General features: G+C 55.1%; 1 protein-coding gene across 2 annotated transcripts; it reads left to right on the top strand.

Annotated features, from left to right (window-relative positions):
- Positions 1-557: 557 nt before the first annotated feature.
- On the top strand, positions 558-13,974 carry GDF10 (growth differentiation factor 10). 2 transcript variants are annotated; one of them, XM_086680214.1, is made up of 3 exons: positions 558-1,466; positions 10,094-11,016; positions 12,979-13,974. In XM_086680214.1, exons 1-3 carry the CDS (start codon positions 1,151-1,153, stop codon positions 13,168-13,170), a joined length of 1,431 nt encoding a protein of 476 aa, XP_086536340.1. In that variant the 5' UTR covers positions 558-1,150; the 3' UTR covers positions 13,171-13,974. The 2 variants fall into 2 exon arrangements, with proteins under 2 accessions (XP_086536340.1, XP_025774182.1); XM_025918397.2 differs by having other exon boundaries at positions 560-1,466; positions 10,091-11,016.
- Positions 13,975-14,095: the final 121 nt, after the last annotated feature.

The following is a 14,095-nucleotide window of genomic DNA, read 5'->3' as shown; positions in this document are numbered from 1 at the left end:
CCCAGGGCTAAGCTGAGGGGCAGTGGGCCAGGGACTCACTATCCTGTCACTTTATTGTGAAACCTTGGAAAATCTGCTTTCTCTCCTCCTGTCCTGACGCCTTGGAAACGTTTTGTAAAGCAATTTGAAACCACATCCTTCTGCAAGACAATCCTGATGGCTACTTGTCCAAAGATTAATAAAGACCTTTGATGTACTCCTTCAACAACTGGAATCGTTGTTGCCAAACACGGGTCAGTTAATGGACTAATTCTGAATTTTAATGAGGATCTGGTTCCAGTTGCCCTGGGTTGGTTAAGCTTTGGAGTTAGGATTTCTCTTTTCAGAGGCTGCCCCGGGGAGGGTGTGTGTTCGCCTCACTCTTGCATTTTGGATACACACCGGCTCAGAGGCAACCTGGCATACACACACACACACACACACACACACACACATCCCCTTTCGGGTCCTCACGGGGGAGCTGTCATCTTGCAACTACATAGTCATCACATGCCATTACAGGGGCAACCCGGCAGGCGGGCCCCTCTCCCAAGGCCGCCCAGCCCCCCGCGCAACCCTGGCCAGGCTGTGGCGCCGACACACAGGAGCCGGCCGGGTCTGGGTCTCAGTCTCTCTGCAGGGGAGCGGGGAGCGAGCTCGCCCACGCCCACGCCCCCCACACTCCCGGGCGCACACTCGGGCGCACACCCCTGCGCGCGCACGCCGCCACACACGGGCGCACGCACACCGCAGCCTGGCCAGGGACAGCCGTGTCGGCGGCGGCCCCGCGTGGTCCCGGGCGCACAACCGGTCCCCCCGAGGGCGCCACCGACCGCCCCGCCCCGCCCCGCCCCCCGAACCCGCGGAGCAGGGCGCCCAGTGGGCTGCAAAGTTTCGCCGCGCGAGTCCGCTGGGGCGTCGCGTCGGCTCAGGTTTGGCTCGGCTCCGCGGGGCTCCGGACGGCCGTGACCGCTGGCCCGCGGCTCGGGCGGCGAGGACGGACCTGCGCGCTCGCCTCGGGTCCCGCTCTACCCCGCGCCCCGCGCGGATCTCAGCATCCAGCGCTCCGCGCGCCCTCCCGCCGCCGCAGGGTCGGTCCGCAGTCGCCGGTGCGCCCGCGAGTTCTCTCCTCCTCCCAGGCTTCGACCCTCCTTCGCCGCCGCCACCCACCATGGCCCGTGGCCCTGCTGGGACGAGCCCGGGAAGGCGGCCCCAACTGTTGCCGCTGCTGCCTCTGCTTCTGCTGCTGCTCCGGGACGCGGGCGGCAGCCACCCGGCCCCTGCCTGGTCCGCCTTGCCTGCAGCCTCTGATGGTCTGGCTGGGATCAAGGACCCCTGGCGGTCCCTGGGGGACGCGGCCACCACTCTGGGCCCCGGCGCCCAAGACATGGTCGCTGTCCACATGCTCCGGCTTTATGAGAAATACAGTCGGAGGGGCGCGAGGCCAGGAGGGGGCAACACGGTTCGCAGCTTCCGGGCCCGGCTGGGTAAGTAGAGGGGGCCCCGGGCACCCCCTCTTCTCCTAGTCCCCCTTCCTCACTTATTCATCCTCCCCTGCCACTGCACCCTCTTTGCTTCTTCCTTCTAGTCATAGACTCATTCATTCATTCATTCATTCACTATTCAGCAAGCACTTTATGCCAAGCTCTGAGACTCCAGTGGAGACACCAGAGTGGCAGTGACACAGAATCCTGCCCCTAGCGTGCTGCCAAACCTGGGAGGGTGTCACACTTGTGTAGACATAGACCACCCCATACACAAAGCTTTAAGCGTAGGGTGAGATGGCACTGGGCTGGGGAAGCTCATGGTGGGTGGTATCCATGTCATAGGGGTGAGACGTGTTGGCTCTTGACAGATGAGAAGGCTCTTGACACTGAGTGGGTCCAGTCAGGTGGGCATAAGGCAGTCCAGATACTGCCGGACATGGCCCAGGCAGAGGACGTGAGGCTCTAACTGGGGCACACGGTGAGTTGGGTGGCTGGGCCAACAGAGTGAACTGAGAAGGGCTTTGGGTGCCTTGTCTTGGGTACACACAACTGAGACCTCCATGAAATGCAGCACTAACCTTAAATGTTCAGACCACAGGGCTTTGAGGAAGGGTCCAGAAGCTTGGGCAGTGGGGGCATTCTACTCCCCTCCCACCCTTGCCCCACCCAAGCAGATCCTTTCCCCTCTCCTCATTTCTTGGAGGGAGCTGGACAGAGGCCACTTAAAGAGCCCCCCCCCCCCCCGCCCTGCACTGAGAGCACTTTGGGGCTGTGGCCTCAGCTATCAACCAGCCCCGGCTGGGCTACCACTCCAGGCCCTCGGCAAGGTGCAGCCTGGTGGCAGGAGTGGCGGGAAAACCCTGGTTGTCATGGAGACCACTCATGGTCACAGAATATCATTCCAGAAAATGTGGGTAGGGGTCCCTGCAGCCCTTGTGGGGGAGAAGACCATTTATCAGGAGAAAGACTGTTGGTCTCTAAGGTCCCTCCTGAGGTGGAGGGGAGCAAGCCCAGCACTGGGGCCAGACAGGCTGGATCAGGTCGGCCACCTGTTGATTGCTGGTTGTGTGACTCAAGGTAATACCTATGGTTTCAAAGCCAGACCTGGGAAGCTTGGCCGTGTGTAACTGTGTACTGGGGACTATCTGCCACGGAGAGGCCTGTCCCCCCCCACCCCCCACTTAGCAGACCACTTGGTCAGTGTTTCTGGGCTCCAACCGGATCTAACTCTGTCCTCCCCTGTACTTTTTATTCACCGCATGGAGTCCATGTCTGGAGCATCATTATTAAGCCACTCAAGAATTAGCCAGCATAAAAATGACCTCGGGCGAATCACTAAAGCTCTGTGGACTTTAGTGTACTCATCTACAAAATGGGCAGGTCATGCCAGTATCTTTCCTGTGGGGTTGCCCAGAGCCCAGCACTGGCCAGATGAGGAATTGGTGCATGTTGTTTCCATGGGAATACAAAGCATTTGTGTTCATATAGGTGAAGACTTGACCTTGCACCCACTGACGCAGTCCTCAAAGCCTTGTAGTTGAGGAAAGCAACGCCAGCCAAGTCACTGCTGCAACAGGGGTGAGCGCGTCCACTGAGCGCACCCACTGCCGCAGCCCGGGCGTGGAGGTGCGTGGCCTTGTCTTTCCACTTTCACAGAATGGGGGCAGTAGAAGTAATAGCGAAGCATTGGATGTTAGCCCTGAGCAGGACCTGGAGACAGTACTTCAAATCCAGCCCTCCCATCTTACAGATAAGGAAACTGAGGCTGAGGTAGGGGGCTGTTCACAGTGGCACCTCCCATCTGCTGTCCCCACTGCTAGCATCCTCTTCCCACCTTCAGCAGAACTAAACCCGGGACTTAGGAGACAGAGGGCAGAACAGACAATTCTCTGGGAGATCAGAATTATTCTGGACCAGTGTGCGACTGACAAATGCAGCACACTTACTTGGAACCGTTCGACAGCCATGAATACCAGCCCCAGCCAGCTCCACCAGCCTTACCCCTCTGGCATGGGTTTCTTGTGCACACAGTGGGGAGGGGAAGATTCGGTGGGATGAGGTGGGTTTGTGCCTGACATAGCGTAGGCCCAGGCAGTTTGGTTTCTCATCCCCCTCCTTCCATTCACACCAAGCCCCTCACCAGCCCTCAGAGATGCCTGGTTTGTGACCCCGCGATCCAGCTGCGAGCCTGGGCAGGGCCCCTCATCTTTGGGTGAGGCACAAATGTGGGGCTTTTAGCTCCGGCCCTCGAACATACTGGTACCATCCTATGGCCTGACAGTGGCCTCTGCAGCCCCAGTGGTCTAGTCCCTGCAGCCACGTTCCTTGTTGCAATGGAACCACATAACTTGCATGCCACCACGCACCATAGCTCAAGTGCTGAGTGTGGGCTGTGAGCTGGACTGGTAAGGTCCAAATCCTGAGGCTGCGACCAGCATAAGGGACTAAACTTGTCCACCACTCAGGTTTTGTTTTTCACTTCTAAAACGGGGCTAGTAATGTTCCCTTCCTTATAGGGTTTTTAAAATGAACTGAGGTATGTCAAGTGCTTAAGACAGTGCCTGGCACGTGTGTCCGTAATTTATTAGATGCTACTATTTTTGCTTCAGCCACCCCTGCCTCCCTCCCTTCCATTGCTCCCTGAAATGTGTCTTGTTCCCTATTAAGTCTACCGCAGTGGAGAGAGTTTCTGAGCCAGACGCTGAGGGTTAAGGTTAGGTATTCCCTGCCCCCACTGTGTTTAAATCTGAGCTTTTCCACTGACCTGTGTGAAATTGGGCAAGTTACTTAACCTCTCTGAGCTTGATTCTTCGTCTTTAAATGAGAGTAGTAATACATACCTATCCGCCAACAATGCCAAAAGTCACATTCATTTCAGTTCTCCCGAGCACTTCACTAGGTGGCAGGTGCTGTAAGTTCAGAGGATGCAAAGACGCAGACACTCTTGGCCCTGCTCAGAAAAATGCACGAGCTGGTGGGTCAAGGAGAAATAAATGCCGTGCAGTGAGAAGGGGCTGTGGGTGTGTTTCGGGGGCCAAGGGACCTGATGACACTGACCCAGCAGGGAGAGGGCCAGTGGGGAGGGGCCAGTGACGCCTTCCCAGAGCAGATGAGCAGACATTGGGGGGTGGGGGGGGGAGGCAAGGGAAGAGAGGGGGAAGAGAGAGAGCATGAAATAAATTTGTGCTCACCTGCAAATCATAGAAAATCACAGTAAAGAAAAGAACTCGTTCCTAATCACAAACCAGAGTTAATACATATATATTATAGTTTATGTAAATATATCACTATATTCTCTATATGTGTACAGTATCTAATAAGATCATATCGTTAACATGCAGGTAAAAGTTGCTATATCCTCATTTGAAGTTACCTTTTACCCATTACTGGTCATCCCAAATTGGTTTTCATGCCGGTCGGCCATTTGCAATGTTCCCTATGGAAATGGCTTCCTCCTTGATTGGGTTCTTGACTTTTTCTTACTGATTTGTAGAAGCTTTTTTGTGTAGTAAGGATATTGACTCTTCATCTGTAATAGATGATTTCCTTACAAAGCATGAGTGTGATGCGAGGGATGACAGTGATCTGGGGCCACAGTAGCAGTTGAGGAGGGGCCATGGGTAAGGACAGTGGTGGAGGGCTGCAGGGTTCAGGATGGCTGCGGAGAAACAGGACACAAAGCCAGTAGGAACTGCGGTTGGTCAGACGCAGGAGGAGAGAGGCTGTGAGACTCTCTGGCTCCTTCTAGAGGTGTGGACAGGAGGACAGGGAGGGGCCAAGGACAAGGTGCCCTGAGCGTAGCAGTAGTTGGTGACACCACACGGCCAGTACGTTCTGAGCGTGTTCGGTGCCAGGCACCATGCCGTGAGCTCTACAGAGATGATCTTACAACTTTGGGAAGTGCTTACAAATACTCTGCTCAGCTTAGTGTGGAAACTGAGGCAAAAAGAGGCCCCATGACTTGCCTAAGGCTCCATAGCTAGTAAGTGATGCAAGCAGGATTCCTCTGGGGCCTGCCTGAAAATGGATGCTTGATGCATGTTCGTTCTCTTCCCTCTGTGCCCATGGCTGGCCCATGGCTCCCTTCCTCCAGCTTCCATGGGTGCTTCAGCCTCACGTTCTCCCTCTGGTCTCCCTGTTGGCTATTTCCAGGGCGGTGGATGAAGGGACAAATCCCATGTGGCTTGGGTTCTGTTCCTATAGGGCAGAGCAGTCTGAAGGTCCTCTTGTCCTGAAGGTTGGCCGGCAGGGTACCTGGGGGAACCCTTGGGCTAGAGCTACCTCTCCCCCCACCTCCAGTCCCATCCCCACTACCCTCGGAAAGGAGGCTGAGTGCCCCCAAAGCGGACCCAGTTAAGGTTCTGAGATTTCAAAAACTCCAAGGAGAGATGGGTTTGTCTAAATAAAGTCAGTCCTTTCTTTCTCGGAGAGGCAGAATTCCAACCCATCCAAATAATGACTTGTGTTTGCAAAATGTTTTACAGTTCACAGCACATGGCCTTTGTTACATTTGCTGTTAGGTAGATCACCATTCTATCTAGAGCACACAGGGGAGCGTGGCCTTGGGGTCAGACAGACCTGGGTGCTCTGCCCCTTACCAGCTGTGTGACTTTAGGCAAGTTAGATACCCTTTCTGAAGCTCCATCTTCTCTCAGAGAGTGAATGACCCGTCTGCTCTCCTCTTTGGGAAAATGTGGAATCAAACATGCATACATGCTGGAAGCCTGGACCTCCATAACTGATAAACAAGATTATTCCTATTTTATTTTTTTTTCTTTTTAATTTTTTTTTTCAACGTTTATTTATTTTCGGGACAGAGAGAGACAGAGCATGAACGGGGGAGGGGCAGAGAGAGAGGGAGACACAGAATCGGAAACAGGCTCCAGGCTCTGAGCCATCAGCCCAGAGCCTGACGCGGGGCTCGAACTCACGGACTGCAAGATCGTGACCTGGCTGAAGTCGGACGCTTAACCGACTGCGCCACCCAGGCGCCCCAGATTATTCCTATTTTAAAGAGGAGAAAACTGAGGCTCAAGCGAAAGTAACTGGACAAAGATCCTGCTGCCCCGTGTCTCCAGGGAGATTTGTATCATCTCTGTCTTACCAAAGAACGAGGTTTTCTGGACTTCTTTCAGGATGTGTTTGCTGAACCCCAGGGCAGCAGGCCAGGAATCACCCTTTGTTAACTGGGACAGACAGATCTAGCAAAGACCCCACTCTCCCCCGTCATTCACCACTTACCTCTGAGTGGAAGTTTGAGCAGAGACCTGAAGGGGAGAGGGGGCAGTGCCTGCCGCAGGAGGCTTGATGGCCAAAAAGCCACAGCTGAGGCAAAGCCCTGAGAGAGGATGCTTCCTGTTGGAAGGACCAGAAGCCAGGATGACTGGGGCAGAGATGGGGGTGGGGTCGGAGGCAGGCCAGGTCAAGCAGGGCCTCTGCAAGGGGTCCAGTGTTGCTTTAGGGCCAATGGAGGGCTCTGAGCAGGGCAGTGACCTGTGAGTGAATGCCCAGGGCCTCCCTTGGACAGTGCTCTGCAAAGCTGTGACAGGGCAGCAGATGGCGTCATCACGATGGCCTGTCTATGGCCTGAGGTGGCTCTGACCACCTTTTCCAGGACCCCCCATCAGCCCAACACTTAGCCCAGAGTAGGAGTTTCGGAAATGTTTACCAAGAAAGGGAGGGAGGCACGGAGGGAAGCAAGAAAGAGAAAGGAAAAGAAGCATATAAAAGGAGGGAGAGAGGAAGGAGAAAAGAAGGGAGGGAGGGAGGGAGGGAGGAACTTTTCTTGCTGACCATGAGATATGGCACCAGAGCGGTTCACAGGAAATAGGAAGTTCTCTTGGGCGTTTCGCCTTTGAGGCCCAGGCTCATCCAAGCCGGGAGACTTCACATAGGTTCCCCTTATCTCAGCCACAGCCCAGAGCCCCCTGCACTACACGACTCAGGAGCGGTCAGAGAGCAGACCCAGCCTGCGGCCCTTCGCAGGTGGGAGACGGGGGGACCCATCTCCACCCACAGTTCCCAGCAGAGCGGGTCTTCAGGCAGCAGGCTGCCTCATGAAGGACAAGCTCCTGGTGTCCAAAGGTGGCTCAAGCCCAACGGAGGAAGGACCCCTGTCCTGAGTGGGATGGATCAGGCAGCGTGACCTCAAAGGTCTCTCCCCCTCTCTGCGGTTCGGAGCCTTAAGAGAGGGGCAGCATTTACTGTCCCTCTCCTGCATCCTGGGCAGAAATACCCCTCAGGGAAGGCCAGCTCTCCTCTGAGGCTCCTTGGGGGCAGGCCTCCCAGCACCTTCCTTGGACCACACCTGTTTCAGGCCAAAGCTGCTGGCCCTGCCATGGTGGTCACAGCCGACCTTCTTCATAGACCCTGTAGTCCTTTAGCTCCACCACTAAGAGGGAGGCTGAGGGGCTGTTCTCTGGGGAGGCCCATCTCTGTGCTCCCAGTCTGCTGCTCACCAAAGGTTCTAAGTTTCTAGGCCAGAGATGCTTGCTTCCTGCTGTGATGGGCAAGCTCCTTGGAAAGAGTCAGAGATGTCCATCCTAGAGCCTCTTCAGCATTTTCTAGCAAAGAATCTGTAGCAGAAAAATACGCTCAAATTGGATGAAAGAAGAAATACTTCATCTGCCTTGTGAGCTGGGTTACAACTCAGATAATTTGGATCACTGAGGGGACACCGAGTTGCTCGCCAGCCTTGATGTTTGGATAGAAGTGGGAGGGAACCACATTTAGGGGTTCTTCCTTGGTGCCTGGCGCACTACATATGCTCTTTATTTAATCCTGCAGAGAATTATGTGAGATGGAGACCCGACTGTCTGTCCGGGGCAGATGAGCTTGGGGTGGTCCTGATGCAGCCTGGGGGCCTGGTTCCTGCGGCCCTTTCTATCCCGATGGGTGTGGGGGCTGCATTGTTGGGGAGCTTGCTCCCCACCCACACATCAACCTTAGATTCACAAACTGGCCTGGTGGTTGGAATCCCCCAGGATGCTGTTCATAACACAAATTCCTTGGCCCCTCTGTCCCTGACCCTCTGAATCAGCATCTCCAGGGGAGGAGAGCAGAGATCAGGAAGTTGGGGAAATGTGGGACTTGAGCCCGTAACACTCTAGGCTGCAGTGTCTGGAGAAGCCAAGTGTAAATGGCCTTCAAGGCCCCCTGCACGGCTCCTTGTGTGTGGAGCATGTTGGGAGGCTGCCACTGTCTCCTGCGGGTTTGCTCCAAGGGGTCACAAAAGGCAGGGTCTTTAGAGTGTCATCCAAACCTTGATTGACATTTATCAGGCCCTCCTTGGATATGCTTTTCCTTTCCTTCCTCTTTCTCTCGTAGTCCCTTAAGAGTACACGACAATTCCCAATCGAATTATACCTTCTTCCTAATAGAAGGAAATAACCTTAACCTGAAGATTTTGGTTAAATAAAAAAAACAAACCCAAGCTGATTCTGTGGGTTCAGGTGTTAGAGAAGCTAAGGACCTGACACATGCCCTTTGGGCCCAGTGTCCCTGCACACATACACACTCCCATGCTTGGGGGCTCCGTCCTTCTGGCAACTTTTCCCAGAAGCCTTCACCAGCAGACAGACACCTGGCATCAGGAAGTAGAGCAGCTGGAGGAAGGCAGCCAACCTGGCGGCTCTGGTGTCCCGCCAGCCTGCAGTGTCATAGGGAGGCCTTGGGAACGACCCCTCCCTCCTACTCGAACCTTCCAGAGGATGTGGCCATTCAGAGAACTCATGCTGCCTGATCTTGGGGCAGCTTCCTGGGGCCACCGAGATGTTCTGCTCCGTGGCCCTAGGGTTCACCTAGTAGAACCAAGAAAGAGGTGCCTGACAGCCTCAGGGATGCAGGGGCCAGAGCATTCTAGAGCTGCAAACGCAGTGTTTGAGGAATCCCAGTGCTTATCATGATCTGGGCCTCTGGAGAGCAACCTGGTCTTTGGGGACTCTTGACTGGTTTTGTGCAACCCTGATATTGCCCTTTCTTTGTAAAAAAAAAAGCTTTAAAAACCCTTAGGCAAAACAAATAGAAGACACCCAAACAGCTGTGCCCTTAAGGCCAGTTTTCCTCAGAAAGCACTCAGAATGCAGGGAAAGTAAGGTAAGAGGGGCTCTACTTCATTCACCTCATTTGGAAGAATGACTGCATTGGATATCTGTGAAACAGAGGCCTGGGCAGATACAGGACGGGGGCTGTCAGCAGGACTTGGACCCAACCCAACCCATCCCAGAAACCTGATTCCACCTTATCTCCTCCACCAGCTGTCAGTGATGTTTGGCCATTTGTTCACTGAATGGCACTGGAGTGCAGGGAGAGGAGGCATGTGCGTTAGGGCCCGGCAGGCCTGAGCCCCTATGTGTCTACTACGCTTTGCTTGGAGCAATGGTATATTTATTGACAGTCCCCAACTGCTCTGACCTCAGTTTTTCATCCGTTCATTGAGGATAAGTAAGGGTACCCTCCTCAGATTACTGTGAGGATTACATGAGAGGAAGAAAGCCTGGCTGGCCTGGAGGTGCTCCCTAAATGGGCATTGTTCTTCCAACCTGGCCCCTGGAGGGAGACCCAGGGACCACCCGGACCTATCTTAGAAAGAACCTAACCTACTACGGTCTGTTCTTCCCTCACAGAAGTGGTCGACCAGAAGGCTGTGTATTTCTTCAACCTGACTTCTATGCAGGATTCAGAAATGATCCTCGCGGCCACATTCCACTTCTACGCAGAACCTCGGTGGCCCCGGGCACGAGAGGCCCCATGCAAGCAGCGGGCCAAGAACGTGTCCTGCCGCCTACTGCCCCTGGGCCTGCCCGCTCGCCAGCACCTTCTCTTCCGCAGTCTCTCTCAGAACACGGCCACACAGGGGCTGCTCCGCGGGGCCATGGCCCTGGCGCCCCCGCCACGGGGACTGTGGCAGGCCAAGGACATCTCCCCCATCGTCAAGGCAGCCCGCCAAGATGGCGAGCTGATCCTCTCTGCTCAGCTGGATCCTGGGGAGAAGGCCCCAGGGGGGTCCAGGCCCAGCCCGCACGCGCCCTACATCCTCATCTACGCTGACGACCTGGCCATCTCGGAGCCTAACAGTGTGGCAGTGACACTACAGAGATATGACCCCTTCCAGGCTGGGGACCCGGAGCCCGGCGCTGCCCCCAACAGCTCGGCGGACCCCCGCGTGCGCCGGGCCACGCAGGCCACCGGACCCCTCCAGGACAACGAGCTGCCAGGGCTGGACGAGAGGCCGGCGCACGCCTCCCACGCCCAGCACTACCACAAGCACGAACTGTGGCCGGGCCCTTTCCGGGCGCTGAAGCCGCGGCCTGGGCGCAAGGACCGCCGGAAGAAGGGCCCGGATGTGTTCATGGGCTCCTCGAAGGTGCTGGACTTCGACGAGAAGACGATGCAGAAAGCCCGGAGGAAGCAGTGGGCCGAGCCGAGGGTCTGCTCCCGCAGGTATTTGAAGGTGGACTTCGCAGACATCGGGTGGAACGAATGGATCATCTTGCCCAAGTCCTTCGACGCCTACTACTGCGCCGGCGTGTGCGAGTTTCCCATGCCCAAGGTAGGCTGTGTCTGAGTAACACCGATGCGTTCAGCCCCTTGTCTGGCTGTGACTCTCCGCACGGCCCCTGCCGGCAAGTCCCTCTGCCCTGGGACCTGCTTCCTGTCTGTAAAATGGGGATTGGAACACCTCGCATCGAGTCAAGGTAGGGGACAGGTAGGCAGAGGTCCTAGAGCAGCAGCCTGTCAGGCGAATACAGCCCACAGACAGACGTGGTTTGGCTGTGCTTTTGCAAGTGCTGACTTAGTTGAGTTTGAATTTTAAATCAGAACATTGCTTCGTTTGAAAAGGAGAACCCATCTCCTTAGGTGTGTGTTCCCACAGCAGCTGCCTTACAAGGATTGAGTCCATGCTGCCCCCCTGTAGACAGGACAGGCCTCTGAAGCCCCTTCCTCACCAAGGCTCTCATTTCTGTTCCTGGCCCAGAACTCAGGGTGTTGGCATCTGTGACCAGTGGAGAGTTGGCCTCAGTGGCTTCCTGTATGGACTCCCTGCTCCCCGCCTCCCACTCGGGGCAGGGACCCACGGGACAACTAGCTTTCACTTGTACGAGTCTGCAGGAAACAGCGCATGAGGCCATTGTGCTGGCCCTGGGGTTCCAGACCCTCACCTTCCCTCCAGTCTGGGTTGTGGCTCTGTCCATCCAACTCCCCACAGCCAGAGCTGTGGTGGGCTGGCTGCCAGCTGATGTCGCCCCTCCCCACAGTGTGCACACTTTACTCCAGCTTAGCTCCTCTGCTGAGTTCCAGGTCATTCCTTCCCCTTCCAGAAAGGAAGTCAGTGCATAAATCCAATTTGAATGTAAATAAATCAGTCAGCTGGGAAATCCCAGCCGCAGACACAGGCAGCATTAACCTGTTTGGGGAATTAAGGGGCTTTTCCTTAAAGCCATGCATGTGCAAGAGAGAGGAAGGGAGGTGCCCAACAGGGAGACAGGTATTGGCCAGAAGAGCCTAGCACAGGCCTGGGCAGATACAGGATGAGCAGTCGGCAGGCTCCAGCTGGCTGACCCAGCACTTACCTTATCAGTCTAGCTGGCTGCCTGCCACCTTCCCTGACAGCAGCCTGAACCCACAAATCAGATGTCCCTCCTATCACCTCCCCACGCAAGGGGGCTTCCTCATGAACGCACTGTATATAAAACTTCCTTTGGCCCGAAATGAGCTGAAACTCCCGTGGCTTGGTCTTGTTTCTCTTGTTGGAGGTGTGTGAGACAGCATTCTCTGTGTTTGTGGCTATGGCCCAGGCTCTTCTGGGTATGCGACTCCGCCTGGGGAGGGAAAGAAAACCCGCGTGGCTCCTCCAACTTTCCTTGACTTTTGGCTGCTTCCTAACTGAGCGGTCTTGATCAGGTTACTTTGACATTTGAAGCTTCCATTTCCTATTAGAATTAAGGTAGTCCCACCCCATACCACTGATACTATGACGAGATGAAGCAGCCCCTGACATCCCTCCCCCCTCCGGCCCCCCCGCAGTCACACCCTTCTGGGAAATGTCCATTTCCAGCCCCATCATGCTGGCGCGCCCACGCCTGCGGGCCTTCTCCTCCAGTGCTGAGAACACCCTCCCACTGGAAGCATGTCTGAACTCCTCGGACTGTGAAATCTGGGCAGCTGTGGCCCAGGCAGAACAGCTAGGCATCGCCCTCTGGATAACTCCTGCCCAGTTCCAAGAGCTCCTTGGGGATGAGCGACGCACAGGTGCCCCCAAGTGGCCAGTGCCATGAAGGGATGTGTCTTCCCTCCGGGAGACGTGAGGGGCAGGAAGGCCTGAGGCCCTTGCACATCTCCTTGGGACGCAGACTGTGGCTGACTTCAGAGGAAATGTGTGCCCAGCCCCGGAAAGTCACCTTTTCTCCTAGATCGACACCTTTTCTGTGGCCTCAGTCAAGGACGCTCTGGTGGCGCAGTGGGTGGGTGAGGGCAGAGCGCCTAGGTAACCATGCCCTTTCCTGCCTTGCAGATGGTCCGCCCGTCCAACCACGCCACCATCCAGAGCATCGTCAGGGCTGTGGGCATCGTCCCAGGCATCCCAGAGCCTTGCTGCGTTCCCGACAAGATGAACTCTCTTGGGGTCCTCTTCCTGGACGAGAACCGGAACGTGGTTCTGAAGGTGTACCCCAACATGTCTGTGGAGACCTGTGCCTGCCGGTAAGACCAGCCACTCCGGGTGGAAGGAAATCTCCGCCCCACCCCACATCCAGCAGGGTAGCATCCTCAGGGCCTTCTGGGGTGAGGCCTTGATGAGGGGTGCAGCTGTATATGTGGGGCAGAGCTCAGAGGCACCCTGGCTGGGTCCCAGAAAGATCTGTCCCCTGGGGCACATTCTGGGGTCTCTCATTGCCAATGACTTAGCCCCCTACATGCCAGTCTGAATCCCCTGAAGGAATCTGGGAATTAGGGCTCGCCTGAAGGCTGCCCATTGCCCATCCCCTCTACTCTGAAGACCTGAAAGCCGGATGTGTCTGTAGTGTTGGCTTTTGTGACCATCATCTCAAAACCTTGGGAGAAGACTGCAAACTTGAGGGCACCTGCTGTCTTCACAAGAAAGAACCTCTGTTTAAAGAATCCGTTTAAAACACTCTGGGCCACATACTGATTCTGGAAAACAGGGCCTAAATAACGGTATAAACTTCCAAACTCTGCTGCAAAAGCTTTCACAGAAGCCGTATGCACCTATAACCAATTTTGGTTTCTTTTTCTTAATATATATTTTATTTTAAAACAAAGAGGAGGGGGTGGACGCCATTCCCCGCAGAGGTAATCGTGCCGGTTAAGTGTGCATTGTTTAAACATGTTTATTGAAATAACACCTACAATAATATGTTGGAATACTAAAAAATAACCAAGATTTTTATATTTTTGTAAATTATACTTTCTATACTGTAGATTGTGTATGTTATGTGTTTTTATGGGATGCTAATAAATTAAAGGTACAGTGGTATCTTGAAAAACTGAATGTCACCCATTCCAAAATATGGAAGGATCCCTATCTATAAATATGGTATCTTGGGGGCTGCTGGGGACACAGCCTCCTTTAGGAGCAGAGCCGCACCCCTCCCCCCAGGCCTCTTCACACC

Source organism: Puma concolor, chromosome D2 (genome assembly GCF_028749965.1).
Source record: "Puma concolor isolate L17-30 chromosome D2, mPumCon1.1.hap2, whole genome shotgun sequence".
Taxonomy (NCBI): Eukaryota; Metazoa; Chordata; class Mammalia; order Carnivora; family Felidae; genus Puma; species Puma concolor.
Note: the sequence above shows the minus strand (reverse complement) of the source record. Positions and strands in the feature narration are given on the sequence as shown.

Excerpts from the sequence above, each read along its gene's own strand:
- GDF10 (XM_025918397.2), top strand. The coding sequence starts at position 1,151 with ATGGCCCGTGGCCCTGCTGGGACGAGCCCGGGAAGGCGGCCCCAACTG. Across the intron at positions 1,467-10,090 it reads CAGCTTCCGGGCCCGGCTGG|AAGTGGTCGACCAGAAGGCT; the intron begins GTAAGTAGAGGG and ends CTTCCCTCACAG. Across the intron at positions 11,017-12,978 it reads GCGAGTTTCCCATGCCCAAG|ATGGTCCGCCCGTCCAACCA; the intron begins GTAGGCTGTGTC and ends CCTGCCTTGCAG.